At 36.5% G+C, this 24,266-nt stretch overlaps 1 protein-coding gene across 1 annotated transcript; it reads left to right on the forward strand.

The window, feature by feature from the left end:
• The first annotated feature begins 12,967 nt into the window (after positions 1 to 12,967).
• LOC107059881 (uncharacterized) lies at positions 12,968 to 13,537 on the forward strand. Its single transcript, XM_015306964.1, has one exon. It carries the CDS (start codon positions 12,968 to 12,970, stop codon positions 13,535 to 13,537), a length of 570 nt encoding a protein of 189 aa, XP_015162450.1.
• Positions 13,538 to 24,266: the final 10,729 nt, after the last annotated feature.

Consider the following 24,266-nt stretch of genomic DNA (forward strand, 5'->3'; position numbering starts at 1 on the left):
TCGTTTATAGTAATTCCCCGTGCCTTGTTCTGGGGTGGCCTCTCTAGATTTGTTCGCACCATGGCTGCAGAACATCGGAGAAAAGTTAATAAGTATTCATATCAAAGCACAGAAAATTTACTGCAGACAGACTTGCCGATCTAGTCGGCGAATCACCGAATCGCTTTGGCGAGCTAAATCGGGCTTGCCGAAGGGATTGGCTCAAAATTCTCAGCAAGTTGGCAATAGATAGTAACCATTCGGTGAATCGCCGATAACTTTCGGCAATCAAGGGTTTGTCCGCCGAAAGTTACAATGCAACGAGGGTTCAGGGGCGCAGACAAAGGGCGATCAAACATACTTTAGCGAATCGCCGAGTGGCTCGAACCAGCTCTCAAAATGACCCAACGTGCCTACTTTTCAACCCACTTCTCAAAATCGACCCCGAAACCCCCGAAAACAGAGTTAAACAATGCAATACTCAAATTAGAACTAGACTCATATCACCCATTGTTGACACCCAATTTTGGCTCTCCACATATAATAATAATAATAATAATAATAATAATAATAATAATTTAATATATATATGTGTGTGTGTGTGTGTTATGAAATTTTGTAGGAACACGAAAAGATTTTTAATTATTTATTTTTACCTCATAAATTTATTTCTATTTCTTATAAAAATTAAATATATTATATTATTACTTACTTTCTCATTAAAATAAGTGTCATTCTGAAGAATTGAATCAATTTTTGTTCAAATATAATTTCTTTTGTCGCAATAGTTATCTTAATCAATTAATGAGTTAATAATTTATATTAATTTAATTTTTAAGAACGACTAATTTTATCAAATAAGCTAATCTTGCAAAAATAATTATCTCTTATGGCTATTTAAAAAAGAAAGTAGCTATAATTTAAATGAATTTAATTTGAGCAAATTTGGCAATCCAAGTCTTCTTAAATCGGCCAATCCGTGTATGCCACGTAGGCGAGCACATGGATTGTGCTTCTTTAGCTTAAATCTTGACCCTACGATATAATCTAATGGTCCTAGTAATTAAGCTTTTATCATATACATACATATATATATATATATAACTCTTCCTTTTAATTCATGATTTATCCTAACCGTCCGATCAAACGATCAGACGGCCCGAATTAAATACCAAAGCTTTTCATCCTTCCCAAAATAGTACAAGCCGTTTCAGACTTTTCTTTCTCCAAGACATTGCTTTTTCCCCAGAAGCCTTACTTCTCCCCAAACGACGCTCCTCTCCCATCAACTTCGGACCGCCGAAAAACGGCAGTTTTCGTTGGTCATATCTTTCCCCTTGTCTGCCTTCCATCAATCAACACCCCCATCACCTCACAACTTCTCCTCCTTCCCTAGGCGTTCTCCTTCCCCATGCCCCATCACTGCTTAGTCCCATCAAAGAACAGCTGTGAACCGCCGGAAAGTGTCAATTTCCGGCGGTCCCTTGCTTTATGTCTTCTCCACCATCCTTTTTTCTGACAAAAAGCGATCCCTACACCACCTACACCTATATTTTCGGCTTAACTTTTGTTCAAAATATTTTAAATTTTGTGGCTGAAACGGCTCCAATGGGTCCAAAAAGTGATGTTGATTTGATCTGTAGCAGTAGCTCTCTATTTTTCAGTGAATATTTTGATTTCAAATTCGTATTTTTGAATCAGATTTTAACCTATAAAAGGGCAGGCGTCTTCCCATTCGAAAACACACAAAAAAATGACATCGAGAAAAATGATTGAAGAACTGCAATACTTCGGTGCTTTTAGAGTGTAAAAATTGTCTCTCTTTCTTCTCTATGTTTCCTTTTTTTGTTTCGAGTCGAAGAGGAAGTTTCGAAGTTGGAATCTTTCGACGTCAAAGCTTTAGTTTGCTGCTCAACACAAGGTAAAATTTCTTCCAATCTTGATTTATTTTAACTTAATGTGTTGTTCATCTTTTGCAAAAAAAAATAATTTAGTCATAATTATTCTCTTTAGAAATTTCCATTTTTAGTACTTAGTTCATCCAGTAGCTTGTATTATTTCTACTGCTTTGAGTGTATTGTGATTTTTGTACGTTGTTATTAATTCAATTGTGAGTTTCAAATAAATTGGGTGCTCTTCTCTTATATTGTTTAATCTCGACTTAATTCTTTTCTCGATCAACAAAACTTAGGATCTGATTCTAGCTAAAATTCAGGCTTCGGATTATAGTATGTCTATAGTTTATGTATGTTTTAAGTTTTGCACTTGTTGAAGCTCGATTTCATTATGTTTGAATGAGTAATATCACTGCCCTGTCTTTTAGTTTTATTTGAAGTGATTTAGAGTTACTATGGAAACAATGCTAGTTTAATTAAGTTCCATAAGATTTCTTTCAGATCCTATTCTTTATTTATATATGATCTGATTATTCGAACTGATGTATTTCTATCATAGGAGTTATTTTCTTTGTCAAATAACATGTTGTATTGCATAATACTAATACACTTCTCTTGGATTGTCACTATCGAAATTAGAATCTCAAATATTATTGTTATTCATCATTGCCAATTAAGTGTATTTTTCTCATTCCTTTAGATCGAAAGAGTGAGTAATGTCTTGGAATGCTACTTAAAAAATGTTGTTGAGTTATTCATGTCTTTTAATATCTATAGTTAAGTCCTTGTTTTTGCCCACTGACTCTAATCCTCTTATTTTTCTTGTGTCTCATGAATAACCGGAGGGCTGGAGTTTCTACTTTGAAACTTGTTATTGGTCTAAAATATTAGGCCAACATCAATTAGGATCACCGCAATGTTTGGAGTCTCGCAAAATTAGGAGTCTAATATTTTCTTACTCTTTCTTTCGTTGTCCTAATTTCTGTTGTTTTGATATATTGGCTAACCTTTACTTACAAGTTTTTTATATATGGCTTGTCTTTTGTTTTGAAGTTTATTTATGTGAGCTAATTTTATTTGTTTATGAATTTAGTTGAAACGCTTTTAGAACAAAATGATACAAAAAATATTTTCTTAAAAAATGGTTAGCATTTTTACTTATAACCTTTTTCAGGCCTTTTAAATTGAAAAGAAGGACTTATAGTTTAAAAGTTTTTCAAATTAAGTTTCAAAAGAGCTAAATTAATATTTATTTAGGCTTACTCATTGCTTAGGACCTCCAAATAAATTTGTAACTAGTTTAATATTTATCTTTAGACATACATATTATTTTTTAAGAAAATAAGTAGAAAAGTAGGCTTCTATATTTAACAAAAAAAAATATAACTACAGAATAAGACTCAATAGTTAGACCTATTTTTATATTCTTTACATCACTCCTATATAAAATATATTAACTATTCTTACTTCTTTTTTTTTGTATCAGTATTGTTAAAAACATTTTAATCTTTTAATATGATATTTCACAATTTTAGATATGCCAACAGGTTCAAATATAAGGTACATACATATATATGTCATACACATAAAGCTATATATTCTACATTTTTCTCTATATAATCTTTTTTTTCATCTACTATCTCAAATGTTACTTATTTATTTTTATAATTTTTTCCTACACTTTACACATATTATTTTACTAAATCTAATCTATTGTTAACTTATCCTTACATGTAAATAAAATAATAAACATTCACATGTTTTACACAACTTACATGTATATACTACATTTCATGATAAACATATTTAAGATCATAAAGCTTTATATAATATTTTAACATCTAGTATCATTTATTTTATTTTAGATAACTCTATTCTATATATTTTCATTCAAATTACACATCATATATTTACTACATATTTACACTCAACTATTATTCACGTCTTAATAAGACGACAGATTTTCGCAAATTCAACATCTATATATTTTTAGGATAATTTTATTATGATACAACTATATATGAATATATAAAATATTTAAGTACATTTATTTATTTATTTTAGAATACGACTATTAAATCTATTCTATAAAACATATATATGTCATACCTTATATTGCATTTCTTTTAAACTAACTAATTAATTTATTATTGATTTTTAAAGCAAATAAATAAACAAGTTTTCCAAATCATAATTTCCTAAATCGTGTTTAAGGACTATCTTCAGATAGGCTCTGGGGAGTGCTTAACACCTTTTCCCCGAGTAACCAAAACTCTTATTCAGGTTTGGCTACAGCTTGGCGACTCCGCTGGGGAACTTACTTAGGTTTTAACTTAATTTAGGAATAATACTTGTGATTACTTGTTTATTTTTGCTTGTTGCTTTTCCGAATTGATATACTGTTTTGACTGAAAGGTCGCAAGTGAAATCCAAACTTGTGTTCCTTATTTGTTATAAAACACTACTTGTTACTTCTTTCTCTACACTGTCATATACACTTTCTATCGAGTCTTTGGCTGTACACGCACACACTGTACACGCGAGGGGTGTTCCTGCACTCCTCTGAAACTCTCTTTGGATTTCTTTGTTTCAAAGTTTGTGCAATTAAGATAGTGCACTTTCTCGCAATTACTTAGTCCCTCTCTTAATCATCTAGAAAAAAATCTTACTTTATAAAATAGATCATGTTGCATAGCCTTAAGCAAGATAGTATACGGTATTGTTGTTGCGTTTAGTAAACCACCCAAATGTCAATGAGTTTCTTCTTTAAAACTCGACGACATAAACTGTGTGAAATTGATATAAATTATCAAAACTTAAACACTTAACGGATTTGGAGCAAATAAACTCATTACACCATTTACCATCTTTTCAGATGAACCTCAACCAAGACTTGCTGGATATCCAAATGGTTGTTTCAGCGCCTCACATTCTACAAAATTGGTGGCAAAATATCCGCAGGATACACGGGGCAGAGATTCAAGGGCACTTAGGAGCATTATTGTTGCTTCTGGAGATACAATGCGATAAAGTCTTTGTAACTCAGCTAATGGGATTTTGGGAACCGAGCACCGTAACTTTCAAATTCCTGGATTTCGAGATCACTCCTACACTAGAGGAGTTCAGTAGTCCTATCGAACTACCAATTAGAGGGAGGTTGCCGGTGATACCTTCAACTATTTGTACAGGTGACTTCCTAAATCTCTTGGATCTGCACATATTTCGGTCATTGAGATATGTGGACGGTGGACACGTCGAGTTAGACTATCTCTTTCAGAGGTTTAGGCATTCGGAAGGTTACTATGAATATCAGCGTAAATTTGAATGTACTCACGGAGCATGGGAGCATATGAAGCCAAGAGTATTCGATCGTTATCGCTTTTTTAGGAGTTATGGTGTTCCTGATAAGGTCCAATTCTATCGACATCAATATATTGCCGATGGTTATAAGCATCTTCAACGATCCACAAAGATTTACTTTGGTGCCTATGATCATCCCCGAAGTTCTTCGTTCAATGACAGCCTGCATTAAGGGACACGATTTCTTCGGAGGATGCAGTATAACATTTCTATCGACGTGATCCACAAATGGATTACTACATAGGTGTTCCTAACAAGATCAAAAGCCACGAAAATCATCTCCAAAATTGGGTAGGTGCGCCGACAGAAAGGGAAGAATGGCGCACATTTTTGAACAACCTCACGGGAGATGCCATCCAATGAAAGTTCTCTTGGATAACAGGATTGGCATTTGTAAGGACTTGATACTTTTTCTTTATCGAGTTAATTGGGCTCTGGGACATCCAACCATATACACCTCTTCGAGTTATGCGGCAATTTGGAGTTATCCAAGACATTCCGCTATGGTCAGTGATGGGATCACATGAAGATGCATTCACTTCAGTCTCGCTGGAACTGATAAGAAATCTACAAGCCGAGTAGGAATCCTCAATCGATTTAGAAATAGGAGACAAAAGATGGTGTACGCCAGAGTATTACGCTTGGCGGAATACTGTGAGTCATATGGCTCATCCAAGCACACACTGGCATTGGGGGTTTGCAGACAGACAACAAGTTGATTGGATTAGAGGATCGGTACTTCCTCGCATGGGGTTCACTACACCCATGTACAATCAGATAGTTCTAGGATCCATCGATTATTTAATCCAAGAAGAGGATCCTGAAGAGGACCCTGAAGAAAACCCTGAAGAGGACCCAGAGGAGGATCCCAAAAAGGACCCAGAAGAAGAAGTGTGGGAGGATCACATTGAGGTCTCTGAGATGGGTTCTAACATCTATGACCCAAGAGATGGAGGGGTTATAGACATATCATCCGAGCATGGCTCTGAAGAGTCTCCAGAGTATCACCCGGGTCCTTACTATGATGTGGACGATGATGATGATGCTCCAACCTGACCGTAGATCATCTTTCTTCTTTGAATTCCCTCATAAGCTCTTTAAAGTGCCGTGTGGCCTATACCTCTTGTAGGCCTTATGGCCACACCTGTACTTTCATTTCTTTGGCTTCTTACCGCCTACATCGTTGTAATAGCCAAACTAATTAATCAATGAAGTTATGTTTGCTCCAAATCTAAAATGTGTTTAAACGGGTCATTTATTATCAAACTAATTTCAACGTAGGCCTACCTCAGGCAAAAAGAGGTTCTATATTAGGACGCGTTTTGAATATCGCCAAATTGGCGCATATATGTGTTACATTTACTTATTTGTTACCACTTTCAATATTTCCCAAACTAACACAACTTCCCTTTCTCTTTGTTTTCTTTTCTTTATTTATCCCCAAAAGTACGTTGATTTGTGTCAACTTGTAAACTGGCTAAGTCACTATACAACCTTCGATCAAAGGAAAAAATGACTGATAAAGACGAATTCAACGCTGCCGCAAACATAATAGTCCCTATTGAGAATCCCGAAAGTTCTCGAAGTATAGCTGACATTCAAAACTAGGAGAAAATGGCTCACATGGAACAAAAACTCAAGATCTTGAGGGAAGAATTGTGTCAAGTGCGAAACTTGGCCAAACTATCGGTGACCACTTTCCCTACTTTCAAGACACCTATCTACTTCCCAAAGGCTGACTTGCCTTCTGCCGACTTTCCAAATCAGCTAGAACTGACTCAACACGCTCCTACTCACGGTCGAGTTCCACCGCTTCTCCAACCGCAGTCAGGACCGTTCCTGACCTTTCTAATCGTGTCCCTACCATACCTACAATGCAACAGATACTTGGGGCACATGTCACCGCTCCCTATGAGACACATGTTCCACCCGTATATGACGTTGGAGCTCCTACCTTCACTACGCCAGCTGTGGTTAATGTCGCATACGAGGTCGATCAATATGAAGAAATTGAGAAAGATGCTCGGTTGAGGGACAGAGAGTCTGGATTATGATGACTTGTGCATCCATCCAAACATTGACATGTCAATAGGGTACAAACCACCGAAGTTTGACATGTTCGATGGAAAAGGTGACCCTTACGCACATTTAAGGGCATACTGTGACAAATTAGTCGATGTAGGGAGAAATGAGAAGTTGAGGATGAAGTTGTTCATTCGGAGTCTGTCTGGAGAAGCATTAACCTGGTATACCCGCCAAGACCCTCGCAAATGGCGTGACTGGCAGGAAATGGCTGAGGACTTCATAACTCATTTCAAATTCAATACTGAAATTACTGCTGACAGATTCTCATTGGCTAATATACAGAATAAGCCATCTGAGAATTTCCAGGAATATGCACGACGTTGGAGAACTGAGGCCGTAAGGGTGCAACCACCTCTAGATTAGAGTGAGCTCTCGAAGTACTTTATTCGAGCTCAAGAAGGTATCTACTTTGACAAGATGATGTCAATGATGGGTCAGAAGTTTGCAGAATTGGTCAAGATGGGAGAGTTTATAGAGGAGGGTGTTAGATTTGGGAAGATTCAGTCTATGGTCGCATTGCAAGCTGCAAGTAGGGCTATACAATCGGGTTCCATTGGCGGCATCAAAAAGAAAAAGGAGGATGTTTCAGTTGTCACTTACCAACAAGGAGGACCATCCCACCGATACCCCAATAATCCCCAAATTATTGCACATAATTCATACGTCCCAGTGTATAATACCCAACCACACTATAATCCACCCCGAGAACCAGCATACCAAAATCCTCTAAGACCATATGTCCCTGTCCAAGCACCAATCTACCAAAATAGACCAGCATATGCACCAAGACCACATCCAAATCTTGAAGCTAGAAATGCTCGAACTTACACACCGATTGCCGAACCCTACGCCCAATTGTTTGAGAGATTGAGAAAAGCGGAAGTGCTGCAACCAGTTGAAGGAAAACTTCCTGATCCAATCCCTCGTAATTTTGATGGAACAAGCGATGCGCTTACCACTCGGGAGTCCAAGGACATGACACAGAAGATTGTTATGGTTTGAAGAACCAAATCGAATATTTGATCAAGAGAGGAGTAATCAAATGCACTACAGCACCTCCCAATGTGAACAACAATCCCTTCCCAAACCATGAGAATCGGGAAGTCAACATGGTTACTTTGGATGACGAATATGAGACCCCCGACTATCTAAACATAGATGAAGCGGATACCATGACATCTTCGGCGCAACCTGTTATTACTGTTCAACTAAGAGAACCTCTGACTGCCCAAACATATCTCCCAAGTGTTGTAGTGACCACTCTAATTTCTAGAAAGCCTGAGTATGACACCAAAGCAGTCCCTTGGGACTATTGAGCAGGTGCCAAGGGCAAGATGATCGATACTGTCGTGGCTCAAGGAATGACTAGGTCGGGGAGGTGTTATGCCCCATAGGATCTAAATTATAGAGTTCTCAGAAAAGAACAGAATCCAAAGAAGAATGTTACCGATGCTGAAGCCGCAGAGTTTTGGAAGAAGATGCAGTCTAAAGACTATTCGGTTGAAGAACAGCTGAAGAAGACGCCAGCCCACATATCCATTTGGTCTTTGCTTATGAGTTCTAAAGCTCATAGGAATGCTTTGATGGAGGTGTTAAGCGGAGTGATCATTCCAAAAGAGACCACAAGTGAGACCTTAGCTGCAAAAATTGGAAGAATAGTGGAAGCTAACAAGATTTCTTTCCACGATGATGAGTTGCCTACAGAAGGAACTGGTCATAATAAAACGCTTCACATCGCAGTCAAATGTTGTGATAAAATTGTGACTCGAGTTTTAATTGATGGTGGTTCTGGATGCAACATCTATCCTTTCACCATTTTGAGGGATTTAGGCATTAATATGGGAGAGATAAGGGAAAGTTGTGTGAAAGTTAGAGCTTTTGATGGAGCAAGAAGTGTCATTGGAGAGATTTATCTCACATTACAGGTGAGGTCGGCTGAATTCCCCATTCTATTTCAAATGATGGATGTATCATCCAACTACAACCTATTGTTGGGAAGACCATGGGTTCACATGGCAAGAGTTGTTCCTTCCACTCTTCATCAATGTGTAAAGTTTGAGTGGGGTCGCACAGAAGTTATCGTCCACGGAGAGCTCAGTCACCCCATTCATTCTGTTAATTCTATCCCAGTCACCGACGAGTTAGACGGAGCCACTTTTCACACTTTGGAAATCATGCAAGCTATAAGGGTCAATGAGGAAATAGAGCCCGAAGATACCAAATTGTCAAGTGCAGCAAAAATGGTTGCGTCAGAAATGTTGAAGTATGGGTATCAGCCAAAAAGTGGACTTGGACCCAAGTCCAACAGTATAGTTGAGCCAATCCAGCTGAAGCATCAGAGAGGCACCAACGGACTCGGATACGAGCCCGCCTTGGGAAGATTCCACCAGGGGCAAGTGATACAATCTTCTTACCAAAACAAGCTTTGATTCCAGATCAAGCTGGTGTTGATAACATTATAGAAGGAATATACGATCTGTTCGTGGCCATGGTTAGAGAAGAGGAAGAGATAAATCTTAGCAAATTGACCATTCGTGATGCTGAACCTGGAGAAATCTTGCAGAACTGAACCATCAGCCTGTCCCCGTTTCAACCAGAGTCTTGAAGTAGTCTTAGTTTTAAAAGTTTGCATGATCAAATTGAGGCTTGAATCATGCCTAATATTTTGTTGTTTGCCTCTTCTAAAAGCTAGAATGCTTTGAAATAAAAAGTCTTTATTTTCTTTTTAAAAAAATTCTCGTTATTTAAATATCTATTTATTTTTACTTACCTTGTGCACTTTTCAGCACTCATATTAATAAAAATCCTCGTTCAACGGTTATGACATGTAACGAATCCACCAAGAAAGGTGAAAGTAATGAACAATATCACGAAGAATATGATGAAAGCATGATGCCTGAAAATATACCACATGAGATCGAGTAAGTTGAAAGTCAGAAAAAGCCTAATATGGATGAAACAGAGGTTGTCAACTTAAGAGATGAGGAAATCATGAAAGAAACACGAGTCAGCATACATTTGGAGGCTGAAAGAAAGCAAGAGTTAATAGAGTTGCTTAAGCAGTACGTCGACGTATTTGCTTGGTCTTATGATGACATGCCAGGACTAAGCACCAATATTGTTTCGCACAAATTACCGACTGATCCCACTTGTCTACCTATTAAGCAAAAGACAAGAAAATTTAAGCCAAATTTGAGTTTAAGGATCAAGGAGGAGGTAACTAAGCAAATTGAGGCGAACGTTATGAGGGTTACAAATTATCCCACATGGTTAGCCAATACTGTGCCTGTGCCAAAAAAGGATGGAAAGATCAGAATATGTGTGGACTATCGACATCTCAACAAGGCCAGTCCTAAGGATGATTTCCCTCTTCTAAATATTCATATACTCATCAATAATTGTGCAAGACATGAGTTGCAATCATTTGCCAATTGCTTTTGCAGGATATCACTAAATCCTGATGGATGAAGATGATGCGGAGAAGACAACATTTATCACTCCATGGGGAGTGTTTTGCTACAGATTAATGCCATTTGGTCTAAAAAATGTCGGTGCAACCTACATGAGGGCAATGACTACCCTTTTCCACGATATGATCCACAAGAAAATTGAAGTGTACATGGATGATGTCGTTATCAAATCCAGAAGAAGTTCAGACCACCTGGATGACTTACGAAAGTTCTTTGAGAGGTTGCGTAAGTATAATCTGAAGTTGAATCCAGCAAAGTGTGCATTTGGAGTACCCGCGGGAAAACTATTGGGATTCATCGTTAGAAGGAAAGGAATAGAGTTGGATCCATCAAAGATAAAAGCAATCCAAGAGCTACCTTCACCCAAGACCAGGAAAGACGTAATGAGTTTCTTAGGAAGACTAAATTACATCAGTCGGTTAATAGCTCAATCCACAGTGATCTGTGAACCCATATTCAAATTACTGAAAAAGGATGCCGCCACAAAATGGACAGAGGAATGCCAAAAGGCTTTTGATAGAATCAAATAGTACTTGTCCAACCCACCAGTATTGGTCCCACCAGAGCTGGGAAAGCCTTTGTTATTATATTTATCTGTCATGGATAATGCATTTGGATGTGTATTGGGGCAGCATGATGAGACAAGTAGAAGAGAGCAAGCCATTTACTAATTGAGCAAGAAGTTCACACCATACGAGGCAAGATACATCTTGTTGGAACGAACATGTTGCGCTTTGACTTGGATTGCACCAAAATTTAGGCATTACATGTCTTCAGACACCACGTACTTCATCTCAAGAATGCATCCACACAAGTACATCTTTCAAAAACCAATGCCTACAGGTAAGCTGGCAAAGTGGCAAATTTTGTTGAGCGCGTTTGATATCGTGTACGTGACACAAAAGGCCAGAAAAGGACAAGCCCAGGCAGATCACCTCGTAGAAAACCCGGTGGACCAGGATTACCAGCCGCTCACAATCTACTTCCCTGATGAAGAAGTTTTGTTTGTAGGAGAAAACATATCAGAGTCATATAATGGATGGAGGATGTTCTTTGATGGAGCATCGAACTCTATTGAAGTTGGAATAGGAGCAGTCTTAATTTCGGAAATAGGTCATATTACCCAATCTCAGCCAAGATTAGGTTCTACTGTACCAATAACATGGCGGAATATGAAGCTTGTACTCTCGAACTCAAGATGGCCATAAACATGAATATCAAAGAACTCTTGGTGATAGGAGATTCCGACTTGTTGGTTTATCAAGTACAAGGAGAATGGACCACTAAGAATGTCAAGATCCTTCCTTATTTGCATTACATAAAAGAGTTAAGTAGGAGATTCACAAGGATTGAGTTCAAGCATCCCCCTCGAGCTCAAAATGAGTTTGCCGATGCTTTGGCAACATTGTCCTCGATAATTCAACATCCAGACAAGAATTACATCGACCCTATCGATATAGAGATGCATGATCAACATGCATATTGTTTTCATGTAGATGAGAAACTGGATAGAAGACCCCGGTACTATGACATCAGTAGATTAATAGAAGCACAAGAATATCCTGAAAATGCTACAAGCAAACAGAAATGGACTTTGAGGAGGATGGCCAATCATTTCTTCCTTAATGGAGAAATCCTATATAAGAGAACTTTGAATTTATGATTGCTGAGGTGTGTTGACGCTGCAGAAGCGACAGGACTTTTGGAAGAAATACATGCAGGAACATGTGGACCTCACATGAATGGGTTCACTTTGGCAAAGAAGATTTTAAGAGCTGGATATTTTTGGATGACCATGGAGAGAGATAGCATCCGGTATGTGCAAAAGTGTCATCAGTGTCAAGTGCATGGAGATTTTATACGGGTTCCACCAAATAAGCTAAATGTGATGGGTTTCCCTTGGCCGTTTGCTGCTTGGGGCATGGACGTTATCGAACCCATAGAGCCTCCCGCATCAAATGAACATCGTTTCATTCTGGTGGCTATAGATTATTTCACAAAATGGGTCGAAGCTTCGACATACAAGGCAGACTTTGTTCGCAACAACATAGTTTTTCGATTTGGAATTCCAGAATCAATTATAACAGAAAATGCAGCCAACCTCAACAGCGATCTTATGAAGGAAACTTGTGAAAGGTTCAAGATTGCTCATCGAAATTCCACGATTTACCGGCTAAGATGAATAGAGCAATTGAGGCTGCAAATAAGAATATCAAGGAGATCCTAAGGAAAATAGTGGACAGTCACAAGCAATGGCATGAGAAGCTACCATATACTTTACTTGGTTATCGCACCACAATCAAGACATCAACTGGGGCAACTCCTTATATGTTGGTTTATGGTTCAGAAGCAGTTATACCTGCTGAGGTGGAAATACCATCTTTAAGGATTATCCAAGAGGTTGGTCTGGACGATGCAGAATGGATACATAGCAGGCACGAACAATTAATGCTCATCGATGAAAAGAGGATGGACGCGGTTTGTCATGGCCAACTCTATCAAAACAGAATGACCAAAGCGTTCAATAAGAAAGTTAAACCTCGACAGTTCACACCGAGGCAGTTGGTATTAAAGAAGATCTTTACTGACCACCAAGGAGAAGCCAAAAGGAAATTTGCACCAAATTGGCAAAGACCCTACATGATTCATAGAGTACTCTCAGGAGGAGCGGTAATATTAGGAGAAATGGACGGTAGAATGAGCACAAAGCCAATCAATTCAGACGCTATCAAGAAATACTACATCTGAAGACCTTAACATTAGCGCTTATTTTGTGTACTTTTGCATTTTTCAATGTAACAGAACTACGTTTAGACCTGACTTCCCACGACGGGGTACGTAGGCAACCCACATCGGATCCGCTCTCCCTTAAAAAATCCAAAATCATCATTTCCATGTATTTAGAACTACGCTCGACCTGAAATCCCTCGGTGGGATACATAGGCAATCCTTGTCGGATTCGGTCCTATGCATTTCATATTTTTCACTTTCCTTTTGTATTTGAACTATGACCTGACCTGATTCTGCTTGGATACGTAGGCAGCCTGAGTCAGGTCTGGCCATTGTATTACATGTTCTTACAATGCATTTCATATTTTTCACTTTCCTATTGTAATATGAACTACGTCCTGACCTGATTCCACTTGGATACGTAGGCAGCTTGAGTCAGGCCCGGTCATTTCATTCCATTTCATATTTGTTTACTTCCCTATTGTAACTAAACTACGTTACGACCTGATTCCACTTGGATATGTAGGCAGCTTGAGTCAAGCTCGGTCATTGCATTACATACTTCTATTTTTTCCACTTGTATTCGAACTATGTTATGATCTGATTCCTATTTTGGGGATACGTAGGCAGCCTGAGTCAGGCTCGATCAATTCTTTGCATACCCTTAGGAAACATTCCTCATAGTTAGCGTAACCTCAGATTATTGAAGAATATCGATTGTCACAGTGTCTGCAAAAAATCTAGGAAAGCTTCATCAGAAGGGTAAAAGCTACATGAGGACTATGTTGGATATAGTCAACAAAATGGAAAGCTCGATGGACTTCGAAATATGTCATAATTTAAAAACGCTGGAGAATTACTATATATATACCCAATATATACGTAGTATACTTATTTTCTAGAAAAACAAGTTAATTCTTTTCAAAAATATTTTTTCTACTAATCCACCTACCAAGTCTCTAGGTTAAGAAACTATGTGCGGTACTGACAAGGTGTCGAAGGATTCTAGTGACGAGGCTTCAGTCCGCAAGTCGATGCACATCAACACCCCATCTCAAACTAAAATTTTCTTTGAGTGCAGGAATACAAGAATCGAGGAAAATAACATCAAGTCTTGGGGCAAGACCGAAGGCATCATTTGACTTCTACAATCATGAGCCAAAATACTATTTCCCTACTTTATTTCCCAAATGTACTTCAACTTGCATCTTATATCTAAGAACATTTCATTTTTGCAGGAACGCTCAAGATCCAGACCAAATACTGAAGAGAGGGGCCCTTCGTCGGAAAATAGAATAGTTAGCTTTCTGTCAAAATAACTCCACCAATTAGAGACTGTACATAGCAAACATCGTCAAACTCTGCCAACCGGAGGCTGTACATAGCAAATATCACTCAAACTCTGCCAACCAGAGGTTGTACATAGCAAACATCGTCAAATTCCACCAACTGGAGGCTGTAAATAGCAAACTTCGATCAAATTGCACCAATCGGAGCTTGTATATAAGCAAAAGAAGTAACACTCCGCCAATCGAAGACTAACATCGTAGCGACGTCACCGAAGCTCCACCGACCGGGGGCATGCAAGCATAGAAACGATGTCATACGCTAACAATAATATGTTACATTACAAGCTTTACACAGCCGGATCCAGGCTTTTATATTACAACAACCCCACCAGCCGGAGGCTTTACATTACAAGCTTTACACAGCCGGATACATGTTTTTACATTACAACAGCCCTGCCAGCCAGAGGCTTTACATTACAAGCTTTACACAGCCAGATGCAGGCTTTTACATTATAACAGCCCCGCCAGTCGAGGACCTCTACATTACAAGTTACTTTACCTACATCACACTCACAACAAAAAAAAAGACGTCAACAGTCGTTTGAACATCTACACTCTACTCTTTACATTACTATTTCAATTTATAATTTTTGAACCGCAATAGGTACTTTTCACCCTTTTACATGTTTTGTAGGACAAAGCATTACAACGAAGAGCTCCCTCTAAGTAGCAAACTAGGGCAAGTTAGTGCAATGTCAAGCATCACTAGCTACATCAAGGATTCACTTTCAAAGCTCAACTCAACTCGATTTTCAGAAGTTTAGATTTAAATTTCACTTATAGCTCTTTCATGTCTCAGTTCATTGTAACTCGACACTGGGGCATCCTTTTGAAAATTCATCTATCTACCTTGAGTCTTCAGTAGAAATTGCTACGGAGCATTTCTCATTCAAGTTTCTTTAGAACTATATCTCATCCCTCTATTCGTGCTAATCTCTTCATACCTCACCACCGAAAGATTTTGGTATTACCATAATTCGATATTGGGGCATATTTTTAATAAAATTTGCTATGTTCTCGAACTACATGTGGCCTGATTTCTCATGAAACCTGAGCTATGTAGGAAGCTCGAAAGCCAGAGTTCAGCCATAACTCCATAAACATTCTTGTCAAGTTATTGCTCAAAGTGTATTTTGGTGGGTCGCCTAAAATTGGATTGTGTCAATATTTCTTTTCCCACGTCTTCTTTACTCTCTTCCATGGACAAAGAAAGGGGAAAGCTGTTGACACCCAATTTTGGCTATCCACATATAATAATAATAATAATAATTATTATTATTATTATTAATATTATTATTATTATTATTATTATATGTTATGAAATTTTGTAGGAACACAAAAAGATTTTTAATTATTTATTTTTACCTCATAAATTTATTTCAATTTCTTATAAAAATTAAATATATTATATTACTACTTACTTTCTCGTTTTTAAAATAAGTGTCATTCTTAAGAATTGAATCTATTTTTGTTCAAATATAATTTCTTTTGTCGCAATAGTTATTTTTCGTACATTGTTTAAAATTAGAAAGCTTAATCAATTAATGAGTTACTAATTTATATTAATTTAATTTTTAAGAACGACTAATTTTATCAAATAAGCTAATCTTGCAAAATAATTATCTCTTATGGCTATATAATAAAGAAAGTAGTTATAATTTAAATGAATTTAATTTGAGCAAATTTGGCAATCCAAGTCTTCTTAAACCGGCCAATTCGTGTATGCCACGTAGGCGAGCACATGGATTGTGCTTCTTTAGCTTAAATCTTGACCCTACGATATAATCTAATGGTCCTAGTAATTAAGCTTTTATCATTAATATATATATATATACAACTCTTTCTTTTAATTCATGATTTATCCTAACCGTCCAATCAAACGATCGGACGGCCCGAATTAAATACCAAAGCTTTTCATCCCTCCCAAAATAGTACAAGCTGTTTCAGACTTTTCTTTCTCCAAGACGTCACTTCTTCCCCAGACGCCTTACTTCTCCCCAAACGGCGCTCCTCTCCCATCAACTTCGGACCGTCGAAAAATGGCAGTTTCCGGTGGTCATCTTTTCCCCCTGTCCGCCGTCCATCAATTAACACCCCCATCGCCTCACAACTTCTCCTCCTTCCCCATGCCCCGTCACTCCTTAGTCCCATCAAAAAACGGCTATGAACCGTCGGAAAATGTCAATTTCCGGCGGTCCCTTGCTTTATGTCTTCTCCACCATCCTTTTTCTGACGAAAAGAGATCTCTACTCCACCTACACCTATATTGTTTTCTTAACTTTTGTTCAAAATATTTTAAATTTTGTGGCTGAAACGGCTCCAAAAAGTGGTGTTGATTTGATCTGTAGCAGTAGCTCTCCATTTTCCAGTGAATATTTTGATTTCAAATTCATATTTTTGAATCCGATTTTCGCCTATAAAAGGGCAGGCGTCTTCCCATTCGAAAACACACAAAAAAAATGACATCGAGAAAAACGATTGAAGATCTACAATACTTCGGTGCTTTTAGAGTTTAAAAATTGTCTCTCTTTCTTCTCTATGTTTCCTTTTTTTGTTTCGAGTCAAAGAGGAAGTTTCGAAGTTGGAATCTTTTGACGTCAAAGCTTTGGTTTGCTGCTCAACACAAGGTAAAATTTCTTCCAATCTTGATTTATTTTAGCTTAATGTGTTGTTCGTCTTTTGCAAAAAAAAAAATTAGTCATAATTATTCTCTTTAGAAATTTCCATTTTTAGTACTTAGTTCATCCAGTAGCTTGTACTGTTTCTACTGCTTTGAGTGTATTGTGATTTTTGTATGTTGTTATTAATTCAATTGTGAGTTCCAAATAAATTGGGTGCTCTTCTCTTATATTGTTTAATCTCGACTTAATTTTCTTTTCTCGATCAACAAAAAATAGGATCTGATTCTAGCTAAAATTCAGGCTTCGGATTATAGTATGTCTATAGCTTATGTATGTTTTAGGTTTTGCACTTGTTGAAGCTCGATTTCATTATGTTTGAATGATTAATGTCGTTGCCCTGTCTTTTAGTTTGCTTTGAAGTGATTTAGAGTTACTGCTTGCTGGATACAATGCTAGTTTAGTTAAGTTCCATATGATTTCTCTTAGATCCTGTTCTTTATTTATATATGATCTGATTATTCGAACTAATGTATTTCTATCGTAGGAGCTATTTTCTTTGTCAAATAACATGTTGTATTGCATAATACTAATACACTTCTCTTGGATTGTCACTATCGAAATTAGAATCTCAAATGTTATTGCTATTCATCCTTGCCAATTAAGTGTATTTTTCTCATTCCTTTAGATCGAAAGAGTGAGTAAATGTCTTGGAATGCTACTTAAAAAATGTTGTTGAGTTATTCATGTCTTTTAATATCTACAGTTAAGTCCTTGTTTTTGCCCACTGACTCTAATCCTCTTATTTTTCTTGTGTTTCATGTATAACCGGAGGGCTGGAGTTTCTACTTTGGAACTTGTTATTGGCCTAAAATATTAGGCCAACATCAATTAGGATCACCGCAATGCTTGGAGTCCCACAAAATTAGGAGTCCAATATTTTCTTACTCTTTCTTTCGTTGTCCTAATTTATGTTGTTTTGATATGTTGGCTAACCTTTACTTACAAGTTTTTGATATATGGCTTGTCTTTTATTTTGAAGTTTATTTACGTGAGCTAATATTATTTGTTTATGAATTTAGTTGAAACTCTTTTAGAACAAAATGATACAAAAAATATTTTCTTAAAAAGTGGGTTAGCATTTTTACTTATAACATTTTTCAGGCTTTTAAATTGAAAAGAAGGGCTTATAGTTTAAATGTTTTTCAAATGACGTTTCAAAAGAGCTAAATTAATACTTATTTAGGCCTACTCATTGCTTAGGACCTCCAAATAAATTTGAAACTAGTTTAATATTACATATTATTTTTTAAGAAAATAAGTAGAAAAGTAGGCTTCTATATTTAACAAAAAAAATATAACTATAGAATAAGGCTCAATAGTTAGATCTATTTTTATACTATTTACATCACCCCTTTATAAAATATATTGACTATTCTTACTTTTTTTTTTTGTATCAGCATTGCTAAAAAAAATTTAATCTTTTAATATGATATTTCAAAATTTTAGATATGCCAACAAGTTCAAATACAAGGTACATACACATGTATGTCATACACATAAAGGTATATATTCTATATTTTTCTCTAGATAATCTATTTATTTTTTATCTACTATCCCGAATGTTACTTACTTATTTTTATAATTTTTTCCTACACTTTACACATATTATTTTACTAAATCTAATCTATTGTTAACTTATCCTTACATGTAAATAAAATAATAAACATTCACATGTTTTATACAACTTACATGTATATACTACATTTCATGATAAACATATTTAAGATCACAAAGCTTTATATTATATTTTAACATCTAGTATCATTTATTTTATTTTAGAAAACTCCATTCTATATATTTTCATTCAAATTACACATCACATATTACTACATATTTACACTCAAATATTATATTATTTTTCATGTCTTAATAAGACGACAGATTTTCGCAGATTCAACATCTACATATTTTTAGGATAATTTTATTATGATACAACTATATATGAATATATAAAATATTTAAGTACATTTATTTATTTATTTTAGAATACTACTATTAAATCTATTTTATAAGACATATATATGTCGTACCTTGTATTGCACTTCTTTTAAACTAACTAATTAATTTATCATTGATTTTTAAAGCAAATAAATATACACGTTTTCCAAATCATAATTTCCTAAATTGAGTTTAAGGACTATCTTCAGATAGGCTCTGAGGGGTGCTTAACATCTTCCCCCGAGTAACCAAAACCCTTACTCATCTCACTGGTTTTGCAAATCAAAACAGGGTTTACATTTACATACATAAAAAATGGTTTTCCTAATATTTTCCTTAAAATTTAGGTGGCGACTCAAAAACAAACAAAATGATTTTTCCAAAATCAGAGTGTCAGCCATATTATGTTGTGAACTGTTTCGGCCGGTTCGAAATAGGGTGCGACACCCATCACCCCAGAATACTCAGACTTCTCCCGATTTTGCCAAATTTGGCCATTTGATGACATTTGCCCATAAGAATGGTGTCACCCGCTCTATCATTGAGCAATTTACGTCATTTAGCGCAAACTCCAGCTACTTAGACTTCAGCCAACCAAACTAAACAACATGCAAGCACAACCCCATAAAATTTCATTCATTTTAATCCATAGGAACGGAATTTCAAAAATCAAGACAAAATGGGCAAGATTCTCGAATTAAAAAAAAGGCATTTCAACAATCTAATCTTATCAGAGAGGCCTAGCATACGACAACGCGATAAGATCATTTGCATAAGAGAACAAATTACTAACAATAAATTCGGGGTTCTTAAGACCAACCTTATTTGAAGTGCTATGTGGCAATGTAATCCAACCCCGAGCACAGATCAACATTAATAATACTCTAAAAACGCAAAAATATTTAAAATACTAAATTGGTGTGAGTTTGTGAAGTTTGAAAGCGAGGGAAAGTGAAGAGTTTGAAACTTTAAAACTTTTGGCCCTTAATAACCATCCATTTCGCGTCCATTCGGCGACATTAGTCGCACTCGCCGATCCACTTGGCAATATGCCGAATGGTCATTCACCCTGCCGACTTTTACAGGAACTTCAGTTGCTTGGGGGTTTAAGCGGCGGGTAACATCGGGATCGCCGACCTAGTCGGCGAGTCGCCAAGTTGCTTCTGGACTCTCCAAGTTTTACAGGCTCCAAGCTAAAACTTTGTTGAGAAAAACGGCGAATCAACTCGGGCACGTCAACCTCTTTGGCGGTGTACCAACTGGAACATTCGCTTGCCAACCTGCACTTTCAAACACTTTCCACACTCAAACCTGCACAATCAACACACATTTATTCTAGAATACCAAATCAAAACGATAAAACTTGGGTTGCCTCCCAAGAAGCGCCTTAGTTAACGTCGTGGCACAACGCAAGTCCTTACTCAAACTCCATTATTGGGGTTATCTCTAGTGCTACTAGGTAACCCCAATTGTTTATTTGGGTGGAGCTGAGGCACTACATGACTCATGAGTGTTTCGGTCAGTTGGATAGATCTGGAGTGAGAGCCAATCATGTGATTTAACACTTCAATATTCTCCTTCATCTCTTCCAGCATTCTATCTTGCTCAGTGATCTTTTGGAGAATGGTTAGTAGTGTATCCTCGACATGATTGTTTTCATTGTCTCTAGACTTTCTCCGCTCATGAGGGGGTATGTACCTCCCTTTTCTTTTGCACTGGACTTCTATCTCTGATATTTTAGTGGCCAAATCGTCCAGCTGAGTTACCAGTGCAGTTAACATGAAGTTCCTCTCGACTCCTTGGTTCGTCTCAGCCAATTTGCCACCATTTCTATCAGCCATGCTCAAAGTATCTGTTTACAAATGCAACACAGAGAAAAACAAAACTAAAACTTAAGTAAGTAAGACTACGACTAACAAAAGCGAAATTCGACTCTACTAATAATTCTCAAGTAACACCACTCCCCGGCAGCGGCGCCATTTTGATGTTTGCGTAATCAAGACACAACTTCCAATTCAAAGTATCAACGATCGTACAATAGTAATATAACTCAACCGCATGGGTTGGGGTCGAGTCCCAAGGAAGCGGTTTTTGAGAATTAAGAGTTAAGCACGAATATGCTAGAGTTAACCATAGCTAAAAACATTATCGAGTAAAAACATAATAAATTAAGGGGTTGACATGATTGTCAATTATCAATGGGGGTTTGTAGTTGATTAACAACTAAAACAGCAAAAATACAAAAATATGCAAATATAGGGAGACGGGATTCTTGGGATGTGATAGGAATATGGGATAAACTACACAATCGGGTAAATGTTATTGATAGTCAATTGCTGAACATTTGTAACTAGGCTAGGCATTAGTGGGGGTTAATTCTTTCCCGAGCGACTTACCCCAAATTAACTCGGTTTTTCTCGAACACCGAGTTGCCGCTTTTAAGCACAGCCTATGCCTTAGCCCACTCACTCTCTCGATCTAAATGTGTGGGAAAAGGCCTAGGATTCACTCTCTCGAGCTGAACCCACGACGACCCAGTAACCACCTGCTATCAATTTAGTAGTCTTAGTTTTAAAACCTCTCTCTCGAGCAAGCCAAAAACACTAAGATGAAATCGTATTTGCAACTACAATCCCATTAAGTTCAAATGCAACTACTAAACGAAATCACATTTAAACAACAAATAGACTAACAATAAGCAATAACCCAACAAGAAATTTAATCCATATTCACAGAATCACACCCCCAAGAATTGAGGTTTTAGCTAGACATAGAGAAAAGGAAAAAATGATACCAAATCGAAGTAACATCAACTGGGTATGATTTATATTCACTTTAAACGAGTCTAGGACGAAGAATCTTCAACACCCACATCCAATTTCTTGGAATTGGAAGTCTTCAAATCTTCAAAAGCTAAGCAAAAATGTTCTCTACTTGAAAACTTGGAAAATAAAATGTTGTATGTGAAATTGCATACTAAGATAAAAATTCAAACTAGTATTTATAATTGTCAAAAAATGTGCTGTGAAGGATCACTTGGCGCAGTTAGTCGGGATCGTTGATGCACTCGGTGATCCGCCCTTTGGTCTACTTCATCGCCTTTCAGCTTTTGCCTTCATCATCTTCATGTTCTGGATCATTGGGCGATATAGTACTGCTTCGCAGAACTGTTCGGCGACACGCCGACTGCTCCTTTTTATCGCCAACTTGATCTTTTCCTTCAGGGCTAAGCACACTGGAACATTAGACGATGTTAAGGTCATTCGACGACTCACCGAATGCATTAGGCGATCCTCAGGCCTTCTTTCTTCATCTTTTCAGTCGTTTTGTTCCTTTTTGTCCAAGTAGTGTCCATGCTTTGCCTCAAACTCCAAATACATGAAACTTAAGGATTTGCATCTGTTATTGAGACAAAATATGCATTTGAGGACACTAATTCTATTAAAAATGAAGCCCTAAATGAGTCCAAATTGTGGACTCATCAACACCCATTAAGGAAAAAATCAATGATATATGTATTTTACCACACTATCCCTACTAATTAATGCTTAGTATTGAGTCTTGAAAAATGATATCGAGAATAATATTTAATGCTAAGGGTAAAAACATGGAATACACTAATTGTCTTTTCTTGATATATTAAAAGTAACAAGTAAAAATGAAAATCTATTTTAGGATTAAGTACAAGTACAAGTGAACGGAGGGAGTATATTATATAATATTTGCTTACAATTTATGTTATTTAAAAATTTAAAATAAAAATAATAATTTTATATTAAATAAAAAAATTGAAAAGAATATTTGTAAAACAAGAAAGAAAAACGTATATTGTGAAATAAAAATAATAATATAATATTGAGGAGATAGAAGAAGATTCTATTTTAGAGAGTAAAATTGAGAATTAAACTGGAGTTGGTTCTCTCTAAAAAAAACATATATTTGAAGAGTAAAATATATAATAAAGTTGGAGATATAGGTGTTTGGTCATGCGATATCATATCACGATATGAAATCGTGATATGAAATCAGCGTTTGGACATGTGTTTTCACGCTGATTCCATCTCATGATATATCTCATATACTCCAAAAATCATGATTTGGGAATTCCATATCATGATTTGAGATTTTTCAAATACAAAAAATGACCAACAAGTTTATATTTTGCTAAAACAACCTCACATTTATATCTACTAGCTATTTATTTTATATGTAAATAAAATTTATAATCATATCATTACTTTTTAAAATTTAGGCATAATACATAAACATGACCTTTAACTTGGCGTCAGCCGGCAACTATGACCTTTAACTTTGGATGTGCACAAGTAGACACTTAAACTTGTATAAAATTGAACAAATAGACACATCCAACCTACATGGCACCTTACATGGAGATTTTGTGTCCTACGTGGCGTCCTACATGTATTAAGTCATGTAGGACACATGTGTCTACTTATTCAATTTTATACAAGTTTAAGTGCCTACTTGTGCATACTCAAAGTTGGAGGACATAGTTGTCCGCTGAAGCAAGTTAATGGTCATGTTTATGTATTATGCCTAAAATTTATTATTCTCACCAACATAAAATTTATTATTACTTTAAATCAATTCGTACTTGATCATTTATATTCAACAAATTTATTATTTTTATCAACCAAATTTATACCACTACTTTAATGTTTAATAAAATAAAAAAAAACTCATCTATATTGAGTGAACAATACTGGCCACAATGGCTTGTAATAATTCATTATGTCATTTTTTGTTTATTTGGTAAAA

This window comes from Solanum tuberosum, unplaced genomic scaffold, assembly GCF_000226075.1.
Source record: "Solanum tuberosum cultivar DM 1-3 516 R44 unplaced genomic scaffold, SolTub_3.0 scf00044, whole genome shotgun sequence".
Classification (NCBI taxonomy): domain Eukaryota; kingdom Viridiplantae; phylum Streptophyta; class Magnoliopsida; order Solanales; family Solanaceae; genus Solanum; species Solanum tuberosum.

What these genes read in the sequence shown, in the direction of transcription:
- LOC107059881 (XM_015306964.1), top strand. Translation starts at nt 12,968, where the DNA reads ATGAATAGAGCAATTGAGGCTGCAAATAAGAATATCAAGGAGATCCTA.